At 51.8% G+C, this 20,936-nt stretch overlaps 1 protein-coding gene and 1 long non-coding RNA gene across 5 annotated transcripts in view; one reads left to right on the forward strand and one right to left on the reverse strand.

The window, feature by feature from the left end:
• The window catches only part of LHPP (phospholysine phosphohistidine inorganic pyrophosphate phosphatase), a 119,086-nt gene that overhangs the window by 33,903 nt on the left and 64,247 nt on the right, over positions 1-20,936 (forward strand). For 2 of the 4 annotated variants that reach the window (XM_058698051.1, XM_058698048.1), the window contains exon 6: positions 12,357-12,448. The exons of the other annotated variants lie outside the window; for them this stretch is intronic. In XM_058698051.1, the coding sequence (XP_058554034.1) occupies positions 12,357-12,448 (92 nt within the window). The remainder of the gene's footprint in view (positions 1-12,356; positions 12,449-20,936) is intronic. 4 annotated transcript variants of the gene reach the window in all.
• Positions 13,465-14,575, reverse strand: LOC131493523 (uncharacterized). The gene is made up of 2 exons (XR_009252723.1): positions 14,249-14,575; positions 13,465-13,772 (listed from the first exon to the last, which is right to left on the reverse strand). It is a non-coding gene; the product is annotated as an uncharacterized LOC131493523 (long non-coding RNA).

Raw genomic sequence — 20,936 nt, forward strand, 5'->3', positions numbered from 1 at the left:
CCTTGTTGGTCTTATAATTGTTTCATGTTGCTTGCAATTTGTTTGAATCAGACTCAGATGAGGCTCTTGCATTGTGATTGGTCCGTGAGATTCTCAAGCGGTGTTTTTATCTACTGATTCCCAACTCCACCCCACCCCCATCTCCCTCTTGTTTTTTCCTTGCAACATTATGAAGCAGGAACTGGGCAGTTTGTCCTGTGGAATTTCCCACAGTCTGGATTTCGTTGATTACACCTCGGAAGTATTCCTTCACATGCTCGTCTGTCCTCTGTTCTCTGGAGATTGATAGTTAGATCTAGAAGCTCGCTCAGAGTCTGGTTCAGTTTTTTCATGATTACTTTATAGGCGGTGATGTGTCCTCCATCAGTAGGCACAGAGTGTCCCCTTTTCTCCTTTTGTGTTGTTAGCTGCTATTCGTGATTGGTGTTGACTCCTTTAATTCATCAAAGGCAGCAGAATGGTGATATTTGAATTCTGTCATTCCTTCTTCGTTTTTCCCTCTGGATTATTTCTATATAGGAAAGCTGCTCACCAACTGTTTGTTACCCTGGGGCGCAGTTCATATAGGGAACTCCAGATAAATGCCTGTTTTTTTTTTTTTCATTGTTTATTAGTTTTCAGAATAATGAGTTGATTCCCTAGCATCTTCCCAAGGTAACAAAGGGTTTTTTTTAGGGGCACCCAGGTGGCTCAGTCAGTTAAGCGTCTGACTTCAGGTCATGATCTCATGATCCATGAGTTCGAGCCCCAGGGACAGGCACAGAGAGAGAGAGAGAGAGGGAGAGAGGGAGAGAGAGAGAGAGAGAGAGAGAGAGAGAGAGAGAGAGAGAGAATCCCAAGCAGACAACACACTCGGCACAGAGCTCGATGTGGGGCTTGATCTCACAACTGTGAGATCACAACCAGAGCAGATATCTAGAGTCTGATGCTTAACCAGCTGGGCCACCCAGGTGCCCCTTTAATTTTTTTTTCATGTTTATTTATTTTGATGGTGGCGGGGGGGGGAGGAGCAGAGAGGGACGGAGAGAGAGAATCCCAAGCAGGCTCCTTGCTGAGTTGGACTTGGTCTCATACTCCTGAACTTAGATCATGACCTGAGCCGAAGCTGATGGAGCCACCCAGGCGCCCCTCAACATTTACATTTTTTTTTGTAGTTATGTAGAATATTTGCTTGATTTCAAAATCAAATCCCTAAAATAAGATACGGTTAAGGGAGTGGAGCTTCTGTCCTTTTCTTTCTCTTCCTACTCCTCTCTCTTGGTAGCCCTTTTTATAAATATTATGGCTTACCTTTTTTTCTGTTTCCTTTTGTTAACATTTATTCATTTTTTGAGAGAGAGAGTTAGAGCCCAAGTAGGGGAGGGGCAGAGAGAGAGGGAGACACAGAATCCTTAGCAGGCTCCAGGGTCTGAGCTGTCGGCACAGAGCCTGACACGGGGCTCGAACTCACAAACCGCGAGATCATGACCTGAGCCGAGGTCGGACGCTTAACCGACTGAACCACCCAGGCGCCCCACCTTTCCATTTCTTAAATGTAAACAACTATGTATATATTTATATCCAACTCATTGGATACGGTTAAGAGGGAATAAATTCTGAAGATGATTTGTTACAGGGCGGAAGAAAGGCTCCCATAACGTGGATTTAAAAGCCGGTATTTAGAATTATATGAGAAGTGTGATCATAGTCGTCTCAGAACCTCCTCCAAACAGACAACACAACAAAAGCTGCCCCTATCTAGAAAATAAGGCCGGGGGCACTGGATGTCACATTATCGCTGGATGTATTTGGAGAGTTTGACCTGGGATGATTTCCCCCCTCCTCTTTGCTTTTTGGCATTTTTCAGTTATTTTCCCCGCTGGCACCTTTTCCATTCTGAATGAGAAACTGTCTTCCCCAAACCCCAAAGAGCAGCTGAGGCCCGTATGGGCGTCCCGTTAATCTGGGCATCTCATGTGGCGGGTGCTGGGGCTGTGGGCGTTGTGTTTTAGATTCCTGGTGAGTCTTTGTGTGTGATGAGGTCAAGGTCCCTCGGCTGTCCAGTCGATGGCGAGCATCGGATACCCTGGGCAGCTAAGGAATTGTTTTCTCTGGTGGCTCTGAGCACATGTGGCAAAGCTGAATCTTATTTACTTCTCATATTGTCATTCTCCCTTCCACCCTCAAATGTCATTTCTGTCTCTCCCCTTGACAGTTGAGTGGCAACTTCTGTGTGCTGTTAAACCCTCACCCCACCGTTTTTCTAAAACGTTCATTAACGTTACTCGAGCCTCAGGATGTGTAGACCTTTTAAGGCAGTATTTCAAAATAAGGCCATCTCAAATGAACTGTGTCTTATGCACAACGTAATAATTCTCTGATCCTGCCTCTTTATTTTTAATGAAAAATGCCTGTGAGGAGCAGTCTTGCTGTGGAAGTGCCAGGGCTGTGGCAAACCTTAAATTTTTCAAGCCGCTTTAATCAATAAAGTTATCAGCAGTCATTTCCCTTGATAACTGCTCCTTCCAGGCCAGGGCCTGCTTCCTCTGCTGAGTCCTCAGCCTGCGCTCAGAATGGACATAACCACCCAAATGCAATTTCCATTCTAACCTTTCCTCGACAGCCTAGAAATAACAGATTGCTGGTATTACTCTAATAGATTGGAAATTCAAACCTCTTAGAGGTAAGCAGGCCCTTTCCAGGATTCAGTAATAAGGCAAAGAATAACATACCTTAAAGGTTGCTTCTAGAAATACCTAATTTCTCATGGCTTAAGGCTTCGAAATCAGTGGGTGGTTTTACAGCTTCATACTACAGCCCGAAAGATGTGAAGGTTTTGGCAGTTTTCCATACACGTAGAAATTCCGTCCTTTGCAAATCATGCAGGTTTCATGGAAATTGGGACTGTTGAAACCAGAGTGCTTAGTTAGCACGGGAGTCGGTACACAGCAGCCAAGAAGCTGGGGGTTGGGGGGGCGCCCATCTCACTGATGGGGAGCCCAAGGCTTGGAGAGGAAGGACCTCGAATGCGTGAACCGTCACAAACCTATTTATTTCGTGGAGTCCTTGCTCCAGTCCTCGTCATAGGCATTTGCACCTCCATATTGAGGTCAAGGCAGGATTCCCCACCTCGGCACTCTTGACATTTGGGAGCCAGATCATTCTTTGTGGTGGGGAGCCACCCTGTGCATTACCGGATGCTTAGGACCCCCTTCCCCCAGTTGTGAAACCACAGCTGTCTCCAGATGTTGCCAAATATCCCCCCAGGGGCAAGGTTGCCCCCCAGGTGAGAACCACAGCATTAGGGAATAGTTACAGAAACCCTAGTGCTGAACCCAAGATTAATCTGCTGATGAGGCCTGTGGCCAGGACCCCATCCCCTCCAGGCCTTTGCTGTGCCCCAGGCCTCCAGGGGGGCGTCAGCCACATAGCAGGATTTTTCGGTTTGGTGATTGGACTTTTTAAAGGCACACGAAGTAGGACAGTATCACTTTCTAGTTTCAAAAATACTAAATATTGTTGACTGAATACCAACCATAGAAAATAAAGTTAGACAGGATCTTAGGGGGTGAGGGTAAATGCCTCACCTAGGGATGGTCTGTCGAACATGTGGGCAAGGGTTGTAGGTTTCTCCCAAGAGGGCTGGGCATAAAACGCGGACTAGGCTCTGTCATTCTGCTGTCATTCTGCTCACTGGTTCTCAGATCGTTCATTCTAGCTACGCGGCTACAGGGACAGGCTGTGGGTGGGGAGACCTGTGGGTGGGGAGGGAGTGTCCAAGCGGGGCCACTCATTTCTCTCATGGCCTCGTCCCCCTCGGGAATTTCCGCGGAAGGCCCATCCCCAGTCCCCTCCACCAGCTCAGGCCCACCACCCGCGAGTCTTGGGTGTCAGTTCAGGGAGACCTTGCAGGGACCATGTGAGCCCAGAGCACCGGGAGAGAGTGGACCAGCTCCTGCAACCCGGATTTGAATGTGAAGCTCTGTCTCCAGACAGGGACAGGCCTGACATCACAGCCCCGGGTTTAAGACTGTCTGGAGTTTCGGGAATTGTGGCTCTGAGGTTGTCGTAGGCATGTATCCCAGTCACAAGGGGTCTGTAAAACCTTTACTTACTTATTAACGATATTTATTTGTTTTTGAGAGAAAGAGAGCAAGGGTGTATGTGAGCGTGAGCATGGGAAGGGGAGGGGCAGCGAGAGGGGGTGCAGCGCATCCAGAGCCTTCTCTGGGCTGTCACCACAGAGCCCCCCACTCAGGGCTCAAACTCACGAACTACAAGATCACAACCTGAGTCGCAATCGGATGCTCAACCGACTGAGCCAACCAGGCGCCCCAAGAGCCTTTTAAAAAATAAGATTTTCTTCTCCTCAAAGCACAAGAATTTCATCGTGTGAAGTAAGTGATGTTTGTTAAAGGCAAAAGGGAAAATTCAGAAAGTACAAGGAAAAACACTGTTCCTCATCCCACGAACCAGAATAACACAAATCCCGCATCACCCTTCCAATATTTTAGTTTCTACATATACATTTTTTTAAAAAGTTTATTTTTATTTTGAGAGAGAGAGAGAGAGAGCACGCAAGAGGGGGAGAGGGGCAGAGAGTGAGGACAGGGAATCCCAGACAGGCTCTGCTCTGTCAACACGGAACCCCCCATCGTGGGGCTCGAGCTCACCAACCATGAGATCGTGACCTAAGCTGAAGTCAAGATTCAGACGCTTAACCGACTGAGGCACCCAGGCGCCCCATCTGTAGATACGTTTTTAACACACAGTTTGAATGATCTTCTTTTTTTCCAATATTAAGTATTAAATACAATACTGTATTGGGAGCAGTTTCCTTTGTGCCTTTTTAGACACTTTCACAAAATAACGTCTGTGGCTCTGTGGTGTTCTTCCATATGGGCTATACCATAATGTTCTTTATGTCCCCTGTCGTCGGATGTTAGATGACTCCCAATTTTCCTATCATACCAAACCCTATGAACACCCTTGTATGTGTGCCCTTTTGTACAAATCTAATTATTTGTGGAGAAATCTTACCTAGAGGGTAGTTGTTGGGCCATGATGCACATTGCTTCTTTTTTTCTTTTTTTTTTAATGTTTTATTTATTTTTGAGAGGAAGTGGGGGAGGGGCGGGGAGAGAGAGAGACAGAGAGAGACAGAGGATCCAGAATGGGCTCTGCACTGACAGTAGAGAGCCCGATGCGGGGCTCGAACTCACGAACCAGGAGATCATGACCTGAGCCGAAGTCGGACGCTTAACCGACTGAGCCACCCAGGTGCCCCGAACATTGCTTATTTCTGTTTCAGAAAGGTGGTATCAGTTTATCTTCCTTACCAGTTGTATCCCCCCACCCCCATCCTTACCACACCGTTTTTACTTTTTTATGACATAGCGGTCTTTGAGTTGTGCTGTGCTTTGGAATTGGGCCTCACGAATGTGTCGGACTGTGGGGGGATTCCTTAGCCGTGGGCCATCTCCGGGTCTCTGAGGGGGCCCGGGTGCCTCCAGACCTGCAGGCTGAAGACCCGGGACGCATCGAGTGCTAGATGTCCTCTTGAGGCATCTCCCTGGAGGGGTGTGTGCCCCTCGGGGCTGAGATCCGGACTGAGCCCCCGGCTCCTTCACCGCCAGCCCTGCTGTGCTGCCCTGGGAGAGGGAGAAGAGCTCCTGGGCAGAGTCCTGGGGCGACCAGAAAGTGTATGACAGGTGGGCTTGCTCCCAAACACGGTCACCTGTCAGCGCGGGTTCTTCCCCTGGCAGACGGTAAGGAGGTGCTGGCAGGCAAAGATTGAAGAAACGTGAACGAAGCTGCTTGAAAGCTCAGACCGGAAGACCTGCCTGCGGGGCTCAGTGCTCCCTCCGGCTCTCCGGGTCTCCGTGTTCCCTGGGAGTCCAGCCTCGCCGGGTGCCTCTGCCCTGCCTTCACCGTATTGCAGTCAGAAAGGAAGTGCATCCCGGGCCTGACAGGTAGGGGTTTTTTATTTCCCCCGACGGCGCACCTCTTGACCTCTATCTTCTTGCCAATGATTTTTTAAATCCTAAATGATTTGGCAATAATTGCCCCTCGTCGCGTGATCATTGCCCTTCACCGATAGTAAATCTGTGAAATCCCCGGAGGCCCCAGTGCATTTTGGTTTGCGGAGCCCACAAGCTGGCCCGGACAGGCATCACTGCTCCGGGCAGCTGCACGCCCCGCAGCGTCCCCGGCACCCCTGCGCTCCCCCAGCCTCACACGCGGCTTCGGGGTGCCGCCCGGATCGGGCATCGGCTCGTCGTGACCGAGTACAGCGGCCGCTTCTCCAGAGTTCTTCCTCCAAGGGCCCAGATCTCTGCTTCCGCCTTTGTGGGTCACAGCAGCAAATGGCCTTGCCCAGGAAGCCCCGGGAGGCTGTGTTCCGAGGGCGAAGACTTTCTACTGCCTTGGGGGAACGTGTGCACAAAATCTTCTTTTCCCCAGAAGCGTGGAAGGCATCAGGCTTGACACGGATTCGTTGGAAGACCTGTTTCATTTCCAAGTTACTTCTAGCAAGATGGCCCCCGGAGCCTCCGGTAGCAATGGACAGGGCCCTAGGTTGGAAGGCTAGGAACGTTCAGAGGCCTCGAAAGGGCAGAAAGCAGAATCTCATCCTGGGCCTCGTGGCTGGTCCGGCGCCCTCCTCCCGGAGGAGCCGTGTGGTGGCCCGGGTGACCCTGGCTTGCAGGACCACCCGTGTGTGAGCCCTGCTGCTCTTGTCAGGAGGCACACGTAGCCCCCTGGCTGTTTTCTTGTATTTGGATTTGGGGGCCTGGGTGGCTCAGTCAGTTGTGTCCAGCTTCCACTCAGGTCATGATCTTGTGGTTCATGGGTTCGAGCCCCGCGTCGGGCTCTCTGTGACAGCACAGAGCCCGGAGCCTGCTTCGGATCCTGTGTCTCCCTCTCTCTCTGCCTCTCCCCCCTCTCAAAAATAAGTAAACACTAAGAAAAAAAAAAGCAACCCATTTGTATTTGGCAGTGCTCTCCCAAGCCAACAGTCATCCTAGAAGAAATTTCCAATTTTTACCGTACCTGGGTACTTGGCACTGGCACTATTACTCACTTAATTTTTCTTTAAATCGATGGAATTAAAAAAAATTTTTTTTAATGTTTATTCATTTTTTGATAGAGACAGAACATGAGTGGGGGAGGGGCAGAGAGAGAGGGAGACAGAATCCAAAGCAGGTTCCAGGCTCTGAACTGACAGCACAGAGCCCGATGCGGGGCTCAAACTCATGGACCATGAGATCATGACCTGAGCTGAAGTCGGATGCTTAACCGATTGAGCCACCCAGGCACCCCTTAAATCGATTCATTTTTAAAAACTTAAATAAGTGTATTTTAAAAGGAACTTTGGGGGCATCTTGGTGGATCGGTTGGTTGAGCGACCAACTCGGTGTTGGCTCAGGTCATGATCTTGAGGTTCATGAGTTCAAGCCCTGCACTGGGCTTTCCACGCTGACAGTTCTGAGCCTGCTTGGGATTCTCTCTCTCTCTCCTCTCTCTGCCCCTCCCCTGCTCACACTCTCTCTCACTTTCTCAAAATAAATAAACTTAAAAAAAATAATAAATAAATAAAAGGACCTTTGATCACTCCTTTAAATGGAAAACCAGAATCCCTTACTTACCATAGAGATTACTCTAAAAATAAATGCAAAACGGTTACATTAAAATGCGTGTCCGTGTTGTACCTAAAATCAAACAGCGTGTCACCCGTGTGCAAAACTGACTTTGGAAAACGTGGGATTGGAGATAAGATCAGAGGCCATTGGTGAAGCGTATGAAGTTTAGAATATTCGCTGGAAGAAATGCAGTTTTTTTCAAGTTCCTCATGCATGTGGCAGGCGGCTGTGACCGCTAGCCGTTGGCAGAGGTCTCAGTGCTGGTGGTCATTGTCCATGTCCGAGCTTCTACCTGGGGCCTCCCTGATGAAGGCCCCTTCAGCCTCTGCTTGAATATGATTGAGTGGTACCTCCGAGGCAGCCTGTGTTGGTTGTTAGAAGAGCCTCGTGTTTACCTGGAACTACCTCTCTGACCCCCAGAGTGGCACCAGCTACGTCTTTGGCCTTTTCCACAAACTCTTCATGATTTCTCCAGTTATTTGAATGCCTGCTCAGATGTTTCCAAGGACAGTCGCTTTGGGCTTATTAGCCTGTGCTTTGTGGAATGCATTGTATGGCCCTGCCCTGGGGAAGGGCGGCAGATGGGTTGTTAGCACACATATGGGGTCCCCTGCTGGGAGTGCCCCTACCTCCTAACCTGGCCGGCCCCTCTTGCCCTTCAGGTTGAAGCTCAAAACCTCACGTCCTCCAGGAAGCCTTCCCTGACCACTATACCTCACAGCCTCCTGCACCTTATCACAGGTCTTGGCTACGTATTTATGAAATTGTCTGATGAACGTCTGTCTTCTGTATTCAACCAGGAGCTTCATGAAGGCAGGGACTGTGTCTCTTTGATCCCCTGTGTCCCTACTGCCTGCCCCCCACAGGGGCTTAATACAAAAGTGCTGGGTCACTGGAGGCAAGAGTGCCATCATAGAGACTGGACTGTCTCCAACAGGGCTAGATCAGGAATTTCCCCAACAAAACATTTCCTAGTGTGTTTTTCCTTTTAAACATATGCAGATAACTTATGTGCAGGCACTGTCCTCGATGCGTAATTGATATGGTTTCATTTAAATGCCACACCACTTAGACCCCTTTCACAGATTGAAGCGGAGCCTCGCCCAAGACCACAGAACTAGCAGCTAACAGAGCTGGAGTTTGAGCCTGGTTGCTCTGGCCCCATCTGAAACCTGAGCTCAGTCTGTCCATTCTGCTGGTCACACAAGGCCTGCCTCTGCTTCCACTGCCCTATATCCCCCACTCTGAGATGGGAGACATGTTCCTTGCGGACTCCTGTCCTTACAGGCAGAGTCCAAATTCATTTCCCCAGTGTGAACGCCTCACAGTCATCGTTTGGATTGTCCTTGATTTTGGCTGGTGTATCTATTCGCTGATTAGCCACCCACACCTGGCATCTGAATTCCAGAGGGGAGACTTGTGGAGTGACTGTCAGTTTCGAAGCTTCCACCCTGTCGGCATCAGGACACCCGTCTTGTCACGTGGAGTCCGGTTTCTCAGACCCATCTGGCCTCCAACCACGTAAAATCCCAACTGGACTTGAGAACAGATCTGGAGCATGTTTGATGTCTAAGGCGTCCGATTTTTCTTCCACTAGCAGAATCTTGTCCTGAGAATATTTTGAAGCTTTTAATCAGAGTTTTGTGGTAGTTAAGTGAGGGAAGCTGTTCTTTTTTTCTTTAAAAGTACATATGTGGGGCGCCTGGGTGGCTTGGTCGGTTAAGCGTCTGACTTCGGCTCAGGTCATGATCTCATGGTCTGTGAGTTCGAGCCCCGTGTCGGGCTCTGTGCTGACAGCTCAGAGCCTGGAGCCTGTTTCAGATTCTGTGTCTCCCTCTCTTTCTGCCCCTCCCCTGTTCATGCTCTGTCTCTCTCTGTCTCAAAAATAAATAAACGTTAAAAAAAAAAAAGTACATATGTAAGAAAGTATGAATCAACGTAAACAATAATATTAGTAATACATGTGGATATCGCAAAAGGAGACCCAGTAATGACTAAAGTTCAGGCAGCACTGAAGTAGACTCTACTTTGGTGACCAGTGAGGAGACCTATTGGCTGTACCTCCTAAGTGTCTCCTGACGTCGGCAGCCATGCCTTAAATTAGGACACTGATCCAGTCAAGTTTTTGGATATCAGCTAAGTGCCAGCATCAGCCCATAGCCCTGCCTGCAGGAGCTCACACGTTTCTAGAAAAGAACGATGAGTGAACCAGTACAATGCAGTAGGGGACGTGCCAGGGGGTAACCAGAGAGTTTTGGGGGGGCCTCAGATCCCAGCTGGGTTCAAAGGTGGTGGTCTTGAAAGCCTGTTAGGAGTTGGCTGGTAGAAGAAGAGATCAACATATGCCATGGATCACTCTTTCTCTGTCCCTTTGTGCAGATCCATATTTCCACTTAGTACCATTTTCCTTTTGCCTAAGAGACTTCCTATTACATTTCTTTTGTGTGGATCTGTTGGTGATGATGCCTTTAAGCTTAAGATATCTGAAAATGCCTTTATTTTGCCTTTGTTTTTGAAGGATACTTTTGCTGGGTATAGAATTCTAGGTTGGCATTTCCCTCTCTCAGTACTTTAAAGATGGCGCCCCACCATCTTCTCACCTGCATTGTTTCCAGTGGAAAATCTCATGTCTTATCTTTGTTTCTTACTGTGTAACAGTACTTTTTTCTTGCTTCAGCAGCTTTTAAGATTTTTGCTTTGTCCCTGACTTTGAGTAGTTTGATTATGTTGTGCCTTAATGTAATTTTCCTCATGTTTCTTGTGTTTGGTGTTGATTGGGGTCTTGGATCTGTGGACTTATCAGTTTTATTGTGTTTAGAAAATTTTTAGCCACTAGGAAGTCACATTTTATTTCTGTCACCTCCTCTCGTCTTCCAATTACACGTGTATCAGGCCCTTTGAAGTCATGTCCTAGCTTGATGATGTTCTGTTCATTTTTGTTAAGTTACTTTTTTCTCTTGGTTTCATTTTGGATGGTTTCTATTGCTATATCTTCAAGTTCGTTAATCTTTTCTTCCGTGTTGTGTAATCCATTATTAATTTCATTCGGCAGATTTTCCATTCCAGACATAATGTATTTCAGGTGCTACCAGTATAAATAAAATGTAGGCATTATTTAGTACCGCACACTTGCGATTAGTTGTAAATGTCAGTAAATTGCGCTGTTATTAGTAACTAAAAATAAAAGCAGTTCTCTGTCGGAAAAACAATCTGATGTAGTTTCCATCTCTAGAGGTTCAATTTGGATCTTTTCTTTTATCTTCCATGTCCCTACTTGACATTTGGAACATATGTAAGATAGTTGCAGTAACTAATTTAATGTCTTTGTCTGCTAATTCCCACATCTGTGTGAGTTCTGGGTCAGTTTAGATGGATTGAGTTTTCTGTTCATTATGTGTGATGTTTGCCTTCGTTGCATGTCTGATCGCTTTTTTAAATTAGTTGCCAGACGTTGCAAATTCTACTTTTCGGAGGGGGAGGGTTCTGGATATTTTCGTATGCACTTTGTTCTGGGATGCACTTAAATGACTTGGAAACAGTTTGATCCTTCCAGGTCTTGCTTTAGAGACTTGGGAGGCAGTGCCAGAGCAGGGTTTGGTCTAAGACTAATTACTCCCCACTACGAAGGCAAGATGCTCCTGAGAACACTACCCAGTGCCCTGTGAATGATGAGATTTTCCAGTCTGGCTGGTGGGAACAGGCACTATTCCCAACCCTGTGTGAGGTCCGGGCACTGTTTTCTTTCATTTTGCAGTGTGATTCTTTCCCTGGCCTCGGGTGGTTTCCTCACTCACGTGTGCTGATCAGCAGTCTGCAGAATGCTGCCTCATTCAGAGGGACCCTCTGTGGATCTGTGCCCTTCTACTCTTGGTAGTCCCCTCCTCTCTGATACTCCATCCTGGGAACTTCAGCTGCCTTGGTCTCCCAGCCCTTAGCTCTTTCCCTCCATTCGGGGAGTCTGCCAGGCTCCGTGTGGTTCTCCCTCCCTGCACCCGCAGTCTGGAAACTGAATATACTCGTGGGGTTCACCTCCTATGTTTCCTGTGTCCTAGAAATCATTGCCCTTCATTGCTTGATGTCCAGTGACTTGAAAACTGTTGTTTCACATAATTTGTCTGGTTTTCATGTTGTGTCGGGTGGGAGAGTATATCCCAGAGGCTGCTTTTTGAAATGATCACCGGGCTGCAAGCGTTTCCTTTGTGTGTGTGTGTGTGTGTGTGTGTGTGTGCGCGTGTGTGTGTATTTTTGTTTGCATATTATTTTGGTTTTATAGGTAGTACCCTCATTATTGAAAGCAAAAAGTCCTAAACTGTGAGCTACAAAGATTTGCCAGAAATTTAGTTAATTTTCACAGGGCTAGTGGTTGGCACCTGGTTACGGAGTTTTTAGCTGCAGGTAAAGTTCAGCCTGTGTTCAAGTAGAGGCGAATCTGTGTCAGCCTCCCCACGTGGCCTTGTGACACCGTTATCACTTTGACACCTGAGGACTGATTTCAGATTGCCCACGTATGCGCTGTTCAGAGCCACTCGGCTCTTGGGAGGTGGGAGAGTGGGCAGCAGGAGATATATTCAAGGTGGGTTGACTTTTAATCAATACGATGACAATATTGCCTTGCCTAATTTGTATGGTAGTAGTTTTAAACATCAAATCAAGCAGTTGATTATGTCAAAACAGCTGAAGGAGCACAGGAATAAACTCTCCTGACATCACTTCTGAGCTCATTTCCCTGCCTGGCAGGCCATCATGATTGGAGACGATATCGTGGGTGACGTCGGTGGTGCCCAGCGGTGCGGGATGAGAGCCCTGCAGGTGCGGACGGGCAAGTTCAGGTGAGTGTCCCTGCACATGGTCAAGTTCATCTGCCTGCCTGCCTCCATGGATTCCCGGGGTGTCCCAGTTTTCGTTTCGTTTTCTTTCCAAAAAGAACAGGATGTGGTTATCTGCTGACCTTTATATAACTGTCCTCTAAGGAGGGGCCTAGCTGACCTTTTCATAGGTCAGGTAAAGTATCAAAAGATACAGGGGCCAAGTTTCACAGCTGGGATTTGAATAGGGTTTAGTGTGGAGACAAGAGAACAAAGGCTCCAGCTGCCCCAGGCCACAGAAGGGCAGGCCCATTTTGGGCAAAGTAGTCAGTGGGGGGGTGGGGGGGCGGTTTACAGATTGTGGGCCCTCGGCCCTCCCTGATCACCCTCCGTCTCCTTTTGCTCTGTCTTCTCAGTTCGTGGGAGACAGAGAAGCTAGAGATGGCACATCCTTGGTCAGGGACACCTTGGAACCGAACCGCTGTGTCCAGAGAAGCCGTGTTTCTTTCCTGGGTCAAAAGTCAGCCTAGTCTTGGTCAGGTTGCCGATGGGCACCTCTCAGGGGTCAGGTGCTTGTGGGCACGTGGAGGTGCCCTGTGGTGTCCGGGTTTGGCTTGTGGGGCCGTTGAGGGTGTCTTAGACGTTAGAGCATTGTCTTGACTTGTTCTAGATGGTTTTGATGGTGGCCATGAAGAGAAAGTACAGTTTTGTGGATGCTGCAGAGACTTGGTTAAAACACGGTTACCCAGGGGTACTTGGATTGGGGTGGGGGGTTGCATCTGTCCTGAGCGATCTGTTTTCACAGGGTCCAGGAAATGGATTAGAAGGACCTGTTCACTGTGAGGCCCCTCTCCCGTGTGCGAGAGCCAAGAGACCTGTGGGTTTGGGGCCCAAGTGGATGCAAGGGGAGTGAGGAACGCTTGCCCTGCCAGCCACCTCCTGGATCCTCCCGGGGCACTAGAGACTCTCTTAAAGCCCCTTGGCACACCTGAGATCTAGGCCCTCTTTCTTCCCCAGGCCCTCAAAGGAAGGCACCCCAAAATTTTGTATCTTTTTATTTGTTTGTTGTAAGGATGTAAATCAGCTTTTGTCAGCACACAGGGCAGAGTGAGAAGACCACTGTCACAGGTAAGGCAGCAAATGAGCCATCTGAGAAGGAGGCCACAGGGCAGAACAGGAGGCTGGGCTCTGTGTGCGGGAGGGCAGGTGGGAGGCCTCTCGGCCCTGGCCGCTCTCCAGAGCCACGCTGTTGAGGACGGTGGTCATGTGTTGCCGGTGGCTGCCGAGTACTTGAACTGTGGCTGGTCAAAATCGAGATGTGCTGGACGCACAAGACAGATTTCCAAGACTGAATGGTAGAGAAAGAATGTGAAAAAGCTCGTGAGTAATTTTTTGTACCGATTACACGCTCCAGTGCTAATATTTTATGTTAATTTCACCTGCCTGTTTTAATTTTTGCCAATGTAGCTGCTAGAAAGTTCTTGCTTGCCTCCCCGGCTCACATCAGGGCTCAGCGCATTTCTGTTGGGCACGGGGGTCCCTGCACCTCCCCCTGTTCCCTGCAGATGGCACTCGTGACACACAGACCCCAGCGAAGAGCCAGAGAAAACCTTGTGCTCTGCGGGCCCCCGTGGGGCTGGAAAGCCAGAGGGCTCCATGGCGCCCTGCCTGGGGACTGCTTCGCGGTGTTCTCTGTGGTTCTCCCATGTGGTCGGCTTCCCCCAAGAATGCAGCTGGGTTTTCCTGGGCTGACCTTCATCTAACTGGTGTTACTGCCTGTTTCACCTGGCCATAGCTGGTTCATCCTCCCTGGTATGAACACACCTCTCTCTTCCCCTCCCCCGGAGGGCACACTTGGGTGGGTCCTGGTTTAAGCTTTCTTTGAAGTACTTCCAGGAACGTCTGATCCATGTTTCGTGGGCACGTGGGCATGAGTCCTTGTAGTGTCAATCCGCTAAAGCTGGAATTGCCGCGTCGTGGGGAATACGCAGGGTCAGCTTTACCAGACAATGCCACACTTCCAAATCGGTTGTGCGGGTTTATGCTCCCCCCGCAGTGGGCAGGGCCCCACTTGCCTCCAGCCTCTTCACCACTTGGCTGTCTTGCATCGGGAGGCCCGTGTTCTCCCCAGTTTATGCGCCTAGAGCCCTCAGGGGCAGTGTCGACACCCTCAGGGGCAGTGATGCCACCCAGAGACTGGGGAGGGACCCAGAGGGGCCTCGGGAGAGAAGGCACAGGAGAGGCAGAGGTGGGCACGTGTGGTGGCATCAGTGGCTGCGAGGGTGGGATAGGCAGGGGCAGACACGCCCATCTGGGCCCTGCCCTCTGGCTTTGCCTGGGTTTGGCTCCCTCCACACCTGCTTGGTGTACCTGCTCTTTGATTGGCTGGTGGTCGGGGGACAGCACAGGAAGTAGTAACCCTTTGTGGTACCTGACCGTCATTATCCTTCTTGGTCCCTGACCAAGCCTGCTTCATGTCCTGGGCAAGAAGGAAAGGTTTTCAAACTGTGGACAGCTTGGCCAGGCCCTGTGGGGCACTGGAAGGGGGTCCCAGGTGAGGCCGGGAGGTGGCCACAGAGTGAGGCCCTGAGGCCTGGGGGCGGCCCAGAAGTTAGCCTCCCAGCCCCTGGAGCTAGCTTCCTAGGAACCTGTGGTGCCTGGGCCAGCCCCGAGAGGCTTGTCCTATCTCCCTGCTGACACACACAGAGATTTAGTGGCCCCGCTTCCCATTTGTAGACGTGGAAACTGAGGCCCAGACAGGGCAGGGGGGTCGGTACACCTATTTTGACCTGTGGAAGAGTGGCCACCCAAGGATGGGATCCCAGCCTCCCCGGCACAGAGAGGGTGCCCGGGCCGTTTTCTCTGGCCTTTTGGACTGTAGACCCCGGAATGGGGTGGGGGGTTAGGGTGTGTCCCTGGCAGAGGGGCCTGAGCCAGCCCTGACTGGAGGAGGGGCATCGGAAGGTCTGGAGGCTCCCCTAGCTGAAGGGCCAAGCCAGCCCCATGGTGTCGTGTGAGGCCAGTGCCCCGGGTCACCCAAGAAGGTCAGTGTCAGCCTTGGAGACACATTAGTCCCTGAGGAGAACGCCGGGAGAAGTGCAGCCTGGCCTTCTCTGCGTTCTCCTCCGGTTTTCTCCTCTGCTCTTTCCTCCTGTTTTCACCCCCTGCCCATCGCGTCTGCCCTGGGCCTCACCGCCTCCTTCCCGGTCTGCTAGGGCCCGCTTTCACTTTCCCTTCCTCGCACACTGCTTCCTGCTGCGGCCGCTAGAGGGCGCCGTGCTGCCGGTACCGGGAGGGGCCGCGTGCACACCCACTCACACGTGACGCGCCGTGTCCCCTACGCTCACACCCGCAACACACTCACGGCTGGGTCCCGCACCCTCACATGTGCATACCCAGGTCCCACACACACAAATACGCACCCAGCCCTCCCCCCCGCCCCCCACACCCAGGCCCCCTCGAGCAGCACACATGGATGGGCGTGCTGGCACACCCACATGCACTCGCACCCAGCCCACATGCCGGCCACACCTGCCTGCATGCCCCGTTTTCCTCTTGCAGCAGCCGGTGTCTGTGCTGTGGCTGGGGCAGCAGGCCTGGGGGTCCTCGAGCCGCTCCAGCCCCTTCTGCCCCATCCCACCCCTAAGGCTTCGTTGGTGCTGTGCCCAACCACCTGTCCTACCGTATCCTTCCTCAGTTGCCTGAATCCTGCCTTCAAGGCCTTCCCTAGTGAAGGAACTCCCAGGTCCTCCCACACGGAAGGGCCCTTAGGGGACCCCTGGCTTCATATGAGGATGAGCTGAGAGTCCCAGAGGGACTGTCTCCAGGGCAGGGGTCACCCCATGGCAGGCTGGAGCCCGGGCTGGACCTCACCCCAGGGCCCTGTCTGTCGTGCCCCAGACACACCTCACCTCCAGGAGAATCGTCTGCCACTGCCGGGGCTTCCCACGGCCTCCTTGTTTCCAAACCTTTTCTGAGATTTCCAGAATAGAAACAATTCCACGTACTGGTCTCCCAGGGCTGGACCTGGGAGGTTTCACCGGTAGATCCGTGATGTTCTTTGTAGAGAGGAGCGTCTGGTCCGGGGGCAGGCAGCTGTGTGGTCCTGTTTCTAGACTGCTTCGCTGGCCCTTGCCTCAGCTCTCAGGACGTTGACACCTTTGAGGATCACGGGGCTCCCACTTCATCTGATGTCTCCCCGCGATACGACCTGCGTTGTGCCCTTTGGGCCAGAATATCACAGAAGTGGTGCTGTGTGCTTCTGGGCGCATCCTGTCGGGAGGCCTCCAGCAGTATCGATGGTGTTGATGTTGACCGATTAAGATGGGGACCGCTGTAAATTTATGCAAAGGTATGGGCTTTTCTCCCCCTTTGTGAGGTATGACGATTTGCGGGGTGACACTTGGAGGATGTACAATCCCAGTCCTCACCCTGCTTCTATCCGTTGTCTCTAAGGTCTGTTACTGCTCCTTGAATTAACTATTTCTGTGACGGTTGCTAAGTAATTGCATTTTTCGTTCTTACGCTTGATGTCGGCATTCTACCGTAAAGAAGAATGTTTTCTCCTCCCCGTTTATTTATACCCGTGCGGACTTGCGGAATTCTGTTCAGTTCAGTGGGTTATCATCTGTTCCTCCTGTCATTTATTCCGGTGCTCACGTGGTCCCCGACGTGGCTAGCGGCAGCTGAGTCCTTTGGACACATCCCCACCGTTCTCTGAGCCCTTCCTTACTTTTCTGGCACAAAGAGATGTTTCAGGTTCATAATATTCTGTCTTTGCGTCAGCCCTGGAGCCGCCCATTTCTCAAGGAGCCCTAGTTCCTTTTAGTGGAGAGTGATATTTAGAATGGAACCCTAGGGCACGAGGCGGTCTTCCCATGCCTGGGTGGGGGGGGGTCGCTGTTCTGAGACCCTCTGTGCGGACAGAAGTAGGACACGTGCACTTGCAACTCACACGTCCACCCATCAGCACCTGTGAATCTGTACTACCAGAAACAGCACACTCACACCAGTACCTCTGATTCTAGTCCGACACCACAGGGCTCATCCCAGCCTTACGCTTTTGCACATTTGTGCCTTCCTTCTACAGGGAGAAGCCTGCTTTACGTTATTCTCTCTCCATTTACGTATTTGCTCAGTCCCCCTGAATGTAGCCAACCTGACCTTGCCCGGCTGCTGAGTACCTGCTCCTCCCCCGCCCGCTGCCCCAGGGCCCCCTCCCCTGGGTCCCTGGTCCCCTTCCCATGCCCAGGCGCCATGGGCTACACTCCTACAAGGAAGGGGGGGAAGATCCCAGACTTCCGCTGCCTCGTCCGCCTCCCTGCTGTCTCCCACCCTGCTTTGTACGTGAAGGGATGAGTCTTTGCCAGTTTTGTTTTCCCCACGATGCCTTGCATGTGTTGGGCGCTCTGCATTTGTGAAACTGAGCAGCAACCGTCTTCCATTGGCAGGGGCCTTTCGGCTTCCCAGCCATTTTCACGTTTGGGGCCCCCTTCCGAGCCTCAGGGTAGGCGGAGAAAGTCTGCTGTTTTCTGGGGAAGAAGCCGACTCATCTAAGGTCACCCCAGCCAGTAAGGCCATTCCAGGGCATTCGTCTGTCACAGTTGTCCCTATGCCTGGATGAAAGCCTAGCCCTGTCGTGTACGTGTTCGTGTGGGAGAAGGGACCATTTGTCCTTGGCTTCCGGGCACTCACCTGGGCTGCTGCTTGGAAGGCTGAGTGTGGAAGACAATAGACAGAGGGGAGCCCCAGGCTCGTGTCCTGGCTCTGCCACTTACCAGCTGGAAGAAACGCCAGGCCTCAGTTTTCTCATCTGTAAAGTGAGGGTTTAGGGGGAAGTACTCCCTTTGGTACAAAGGAGGAGCCCGATAAATACCCAACTGTGGGGGGGATAGGTCAGCGATATGACACGTGTGCACAGCACAGCCGGGCCCGACCCTCCAGAACTCTGGGGCCTTCCTGAGGGCAGGCCCAGCCAGGCCCCCACCTCTGGGTGGAATCACAGTCACGGCACCGCTTTGAAAATTCGCCCCTAGAGACCACGTCCTCCGATTTCCAAGACATTCTCGCAGACCGGCTCTTGGCCTCCCCGTGTGTGGGGGGACGGCAGTGCTCGTGGACGGCGGGGCGGGAGGAGTCCGGGTACGGCCATGCTTATTCCTCTTCCTGCTTGTAGCCTTGTGGCAGCCCGCCAGCATGGCCCGGCACAAGCCTCCCTCGGGGGAGAGACGCTCGATTGGAAAAGCTGGCTTTTCTTTAAAAAGCACGAGTGCAGTAGGCTCTGCCCCAGCGTACTGGGGCACCTGCTCTCCGCCGCCCTCACCGCCGTGCTAGGAGACGTGGCCCACGTCGGCTGCCTGCTGCTGCCACTGGGAGCACATCTGAGAGGCAGCTCAGCTTTGCAAGCACCCGCTGTGTGTTCAGCAGTGTCGAGGAGGAGGAGTTCCCAGCCCGGTGCCGGGCACAGAGTGTTTGTCCAGAGGGGCTGGGAGGAGGGGTACTCAAAGAGGACTCTGTGAGATGCAGAACGCAGGGGGTGAGGGATGTAGGGTGAGGGTGGCCGCCCAGGGGATCACCCGGTCGGCAGGGACCGTGTTCGCCCTGCGTCGTGTCCCGCCCCGAGCGGGCACAGGGCTGGCCGCTCTGCAGGCTCTGAATGACGGAGTTTGGGGGTGGGGGCTGGGGACGCAAGGGGACCCGGGATGGGAGCCTGGAGATGGCGGGCTGGCCAGAGCAGAACCCTTCTGCCGCTGCAAGAAACCCTTAAAGGCCCCAACGCGTGACTGAGAGGTGGGCGGGCTGCAGGAGAAAGGCCCGCGGTACGGCCGCCCGTGTTTCAGGAGCAGGCGCCCCTCGTGGAGCCAGCTGGGTGGCCACTGCGGGGGGACTTGTATCATCGTCCCCCCCGCCCCGGAGGCAGGTGGAGGCAGGTGCGGGATCTGCCTGGGTCTTTGTAGCACAGCACCGGAGCCTTTTCTCCATTTTTGGTTTTTTGTTTTTTTTTTTTTTGCATGTCCTGTATTTGGGGTTGTAAAGAGAGCTGATGGCAGGGAGGGGACAGCAGTGGCTCATCAGAAGCTGCAGCGGCAAGGGCAGGAGGCCTAGGTGGGCGCCTTTCAGCCCGACCGGCCCTGGCCCAGGGGCAGGGGGGCCTGGGGGCCCGGGGAAGGGCCTGGGCTTCGCGGCCCGTGGGCAAGGGATGGAACGTCTGGCGTTGTGACCCCGCGCGGGCTGCTCTCTGTGCTCCATCTGGGTTTTACGAAGCCGTGAGGTGCAGGTGAGCCTGCCATGAGCCCGGTCCCCTCCCTCCCTGGTGCCTGAGTGGAGGTGTCCCCTGGCTTCTGGCTCTGGCTTACACAGGGCTGGGAAGAGCTCATTGATCAGGCTGCATAAAGTAGCCGTTAGGCGGGGCGCCTGGGTTGGCTCAGTCGGTCAAGCGTCTGACTTCGGCTCAGGTCCCGAAATCACACTCTGTGAGTTCGAGCCCCGCGTCAGGCTCTGTGCTGACGGCTCAGAGCCTGGATGGAGCCTGGATGGAGCCTGCTTCGGATTCCGTGTCTCCTTCTCTCTCTGCCCCTCTGCCTTTCATGTTCTCTCTCTCTGTCGAAAGTAAATAAACGTTAAATAAATAAATAAAGAAAGCAGTAGTTAGGCCTTGAAAATAGTTCCAAATTAAGACTTTGCCAGAATCTGAGTATTTTCTCGTGTGCCCTGGTCTTTGGAGCCTCGTGGTTAAGCACGCAGGTTCCGGGACCTGCCGGGCTGTGAATCCCAGCTCAGCTGTTTCGCCAGGGGCTGGTTACCTAACCTCTCTGTGCTTTAGCTTCCTCACTGTGGGTGGTGAAGTAAGGTGTCTTCTTCCTAAGGTGGTTGGGAAAACACAAACTGGCCGCAGCAGAAAAGGGACCCCTTGCACCAGAAATTGGTTCATTTACTCTCAAAGCAGCTGTGTGGGATGGTTAACTGTTCTTTTCTTTGCTTGTGTAATATAATTTATTGTCAAGTTAGCTAACATACCTTGTATACAGTATGCTCTTGGCTTCCAGAGTAGATTCCCACCATTCTTTGCTTCCATACAACACCCAGTGCTCATCCCAAGTGCCCTCCTCGATGCCCACCCATTTTCCCCTCCCTTGCCCCGCACCCCTCCCATCAACCCTCAGTTTGTTCTCTGTATTTAAGTCTCTTATGGTTTGCCTCCCTCCCTCTCTGTTTGTAACTATCTTTTCCCCTTCCCCTCCCCGTAGTCTTCTGTTAAGTTTCTCAAATTCCACATGTGAGTGAAAGTATGATATCTGTCTTTCTCTGACTGTCTTATTTCACTGAGCATAATACGCCCCAGGCGATGGCTAACTATTCCTATTTCCGAGCGGTTGAGTAACTTGCCTGGGGTCACAGAGCTGGTGAGAGCTGGCCTTTGAACCCCTAGTCCACCATGTGCAGGGTTCCCTGTGATTACTGTCTCTCCATTTGTTTCTGTATGGCTTTAAGTTAGTCCGGTGGATTTTTATTT

This window comes from Neofelis nebulosa, chromosome 13 (assembly GCF_028018385.1).
Source record: "Neofelis nebulosa isolate mNeoNeb1 chromosome 13, mNeoNeb1.pri, whole genome shotgun sequence".
In the NCBI taxonomy this organism is placed as follows: Eukaryota; Metazoa; Chordata; class Mammalia; order Carnivora; family Felidae; genus Neofelis; species Neofelis nebulosa.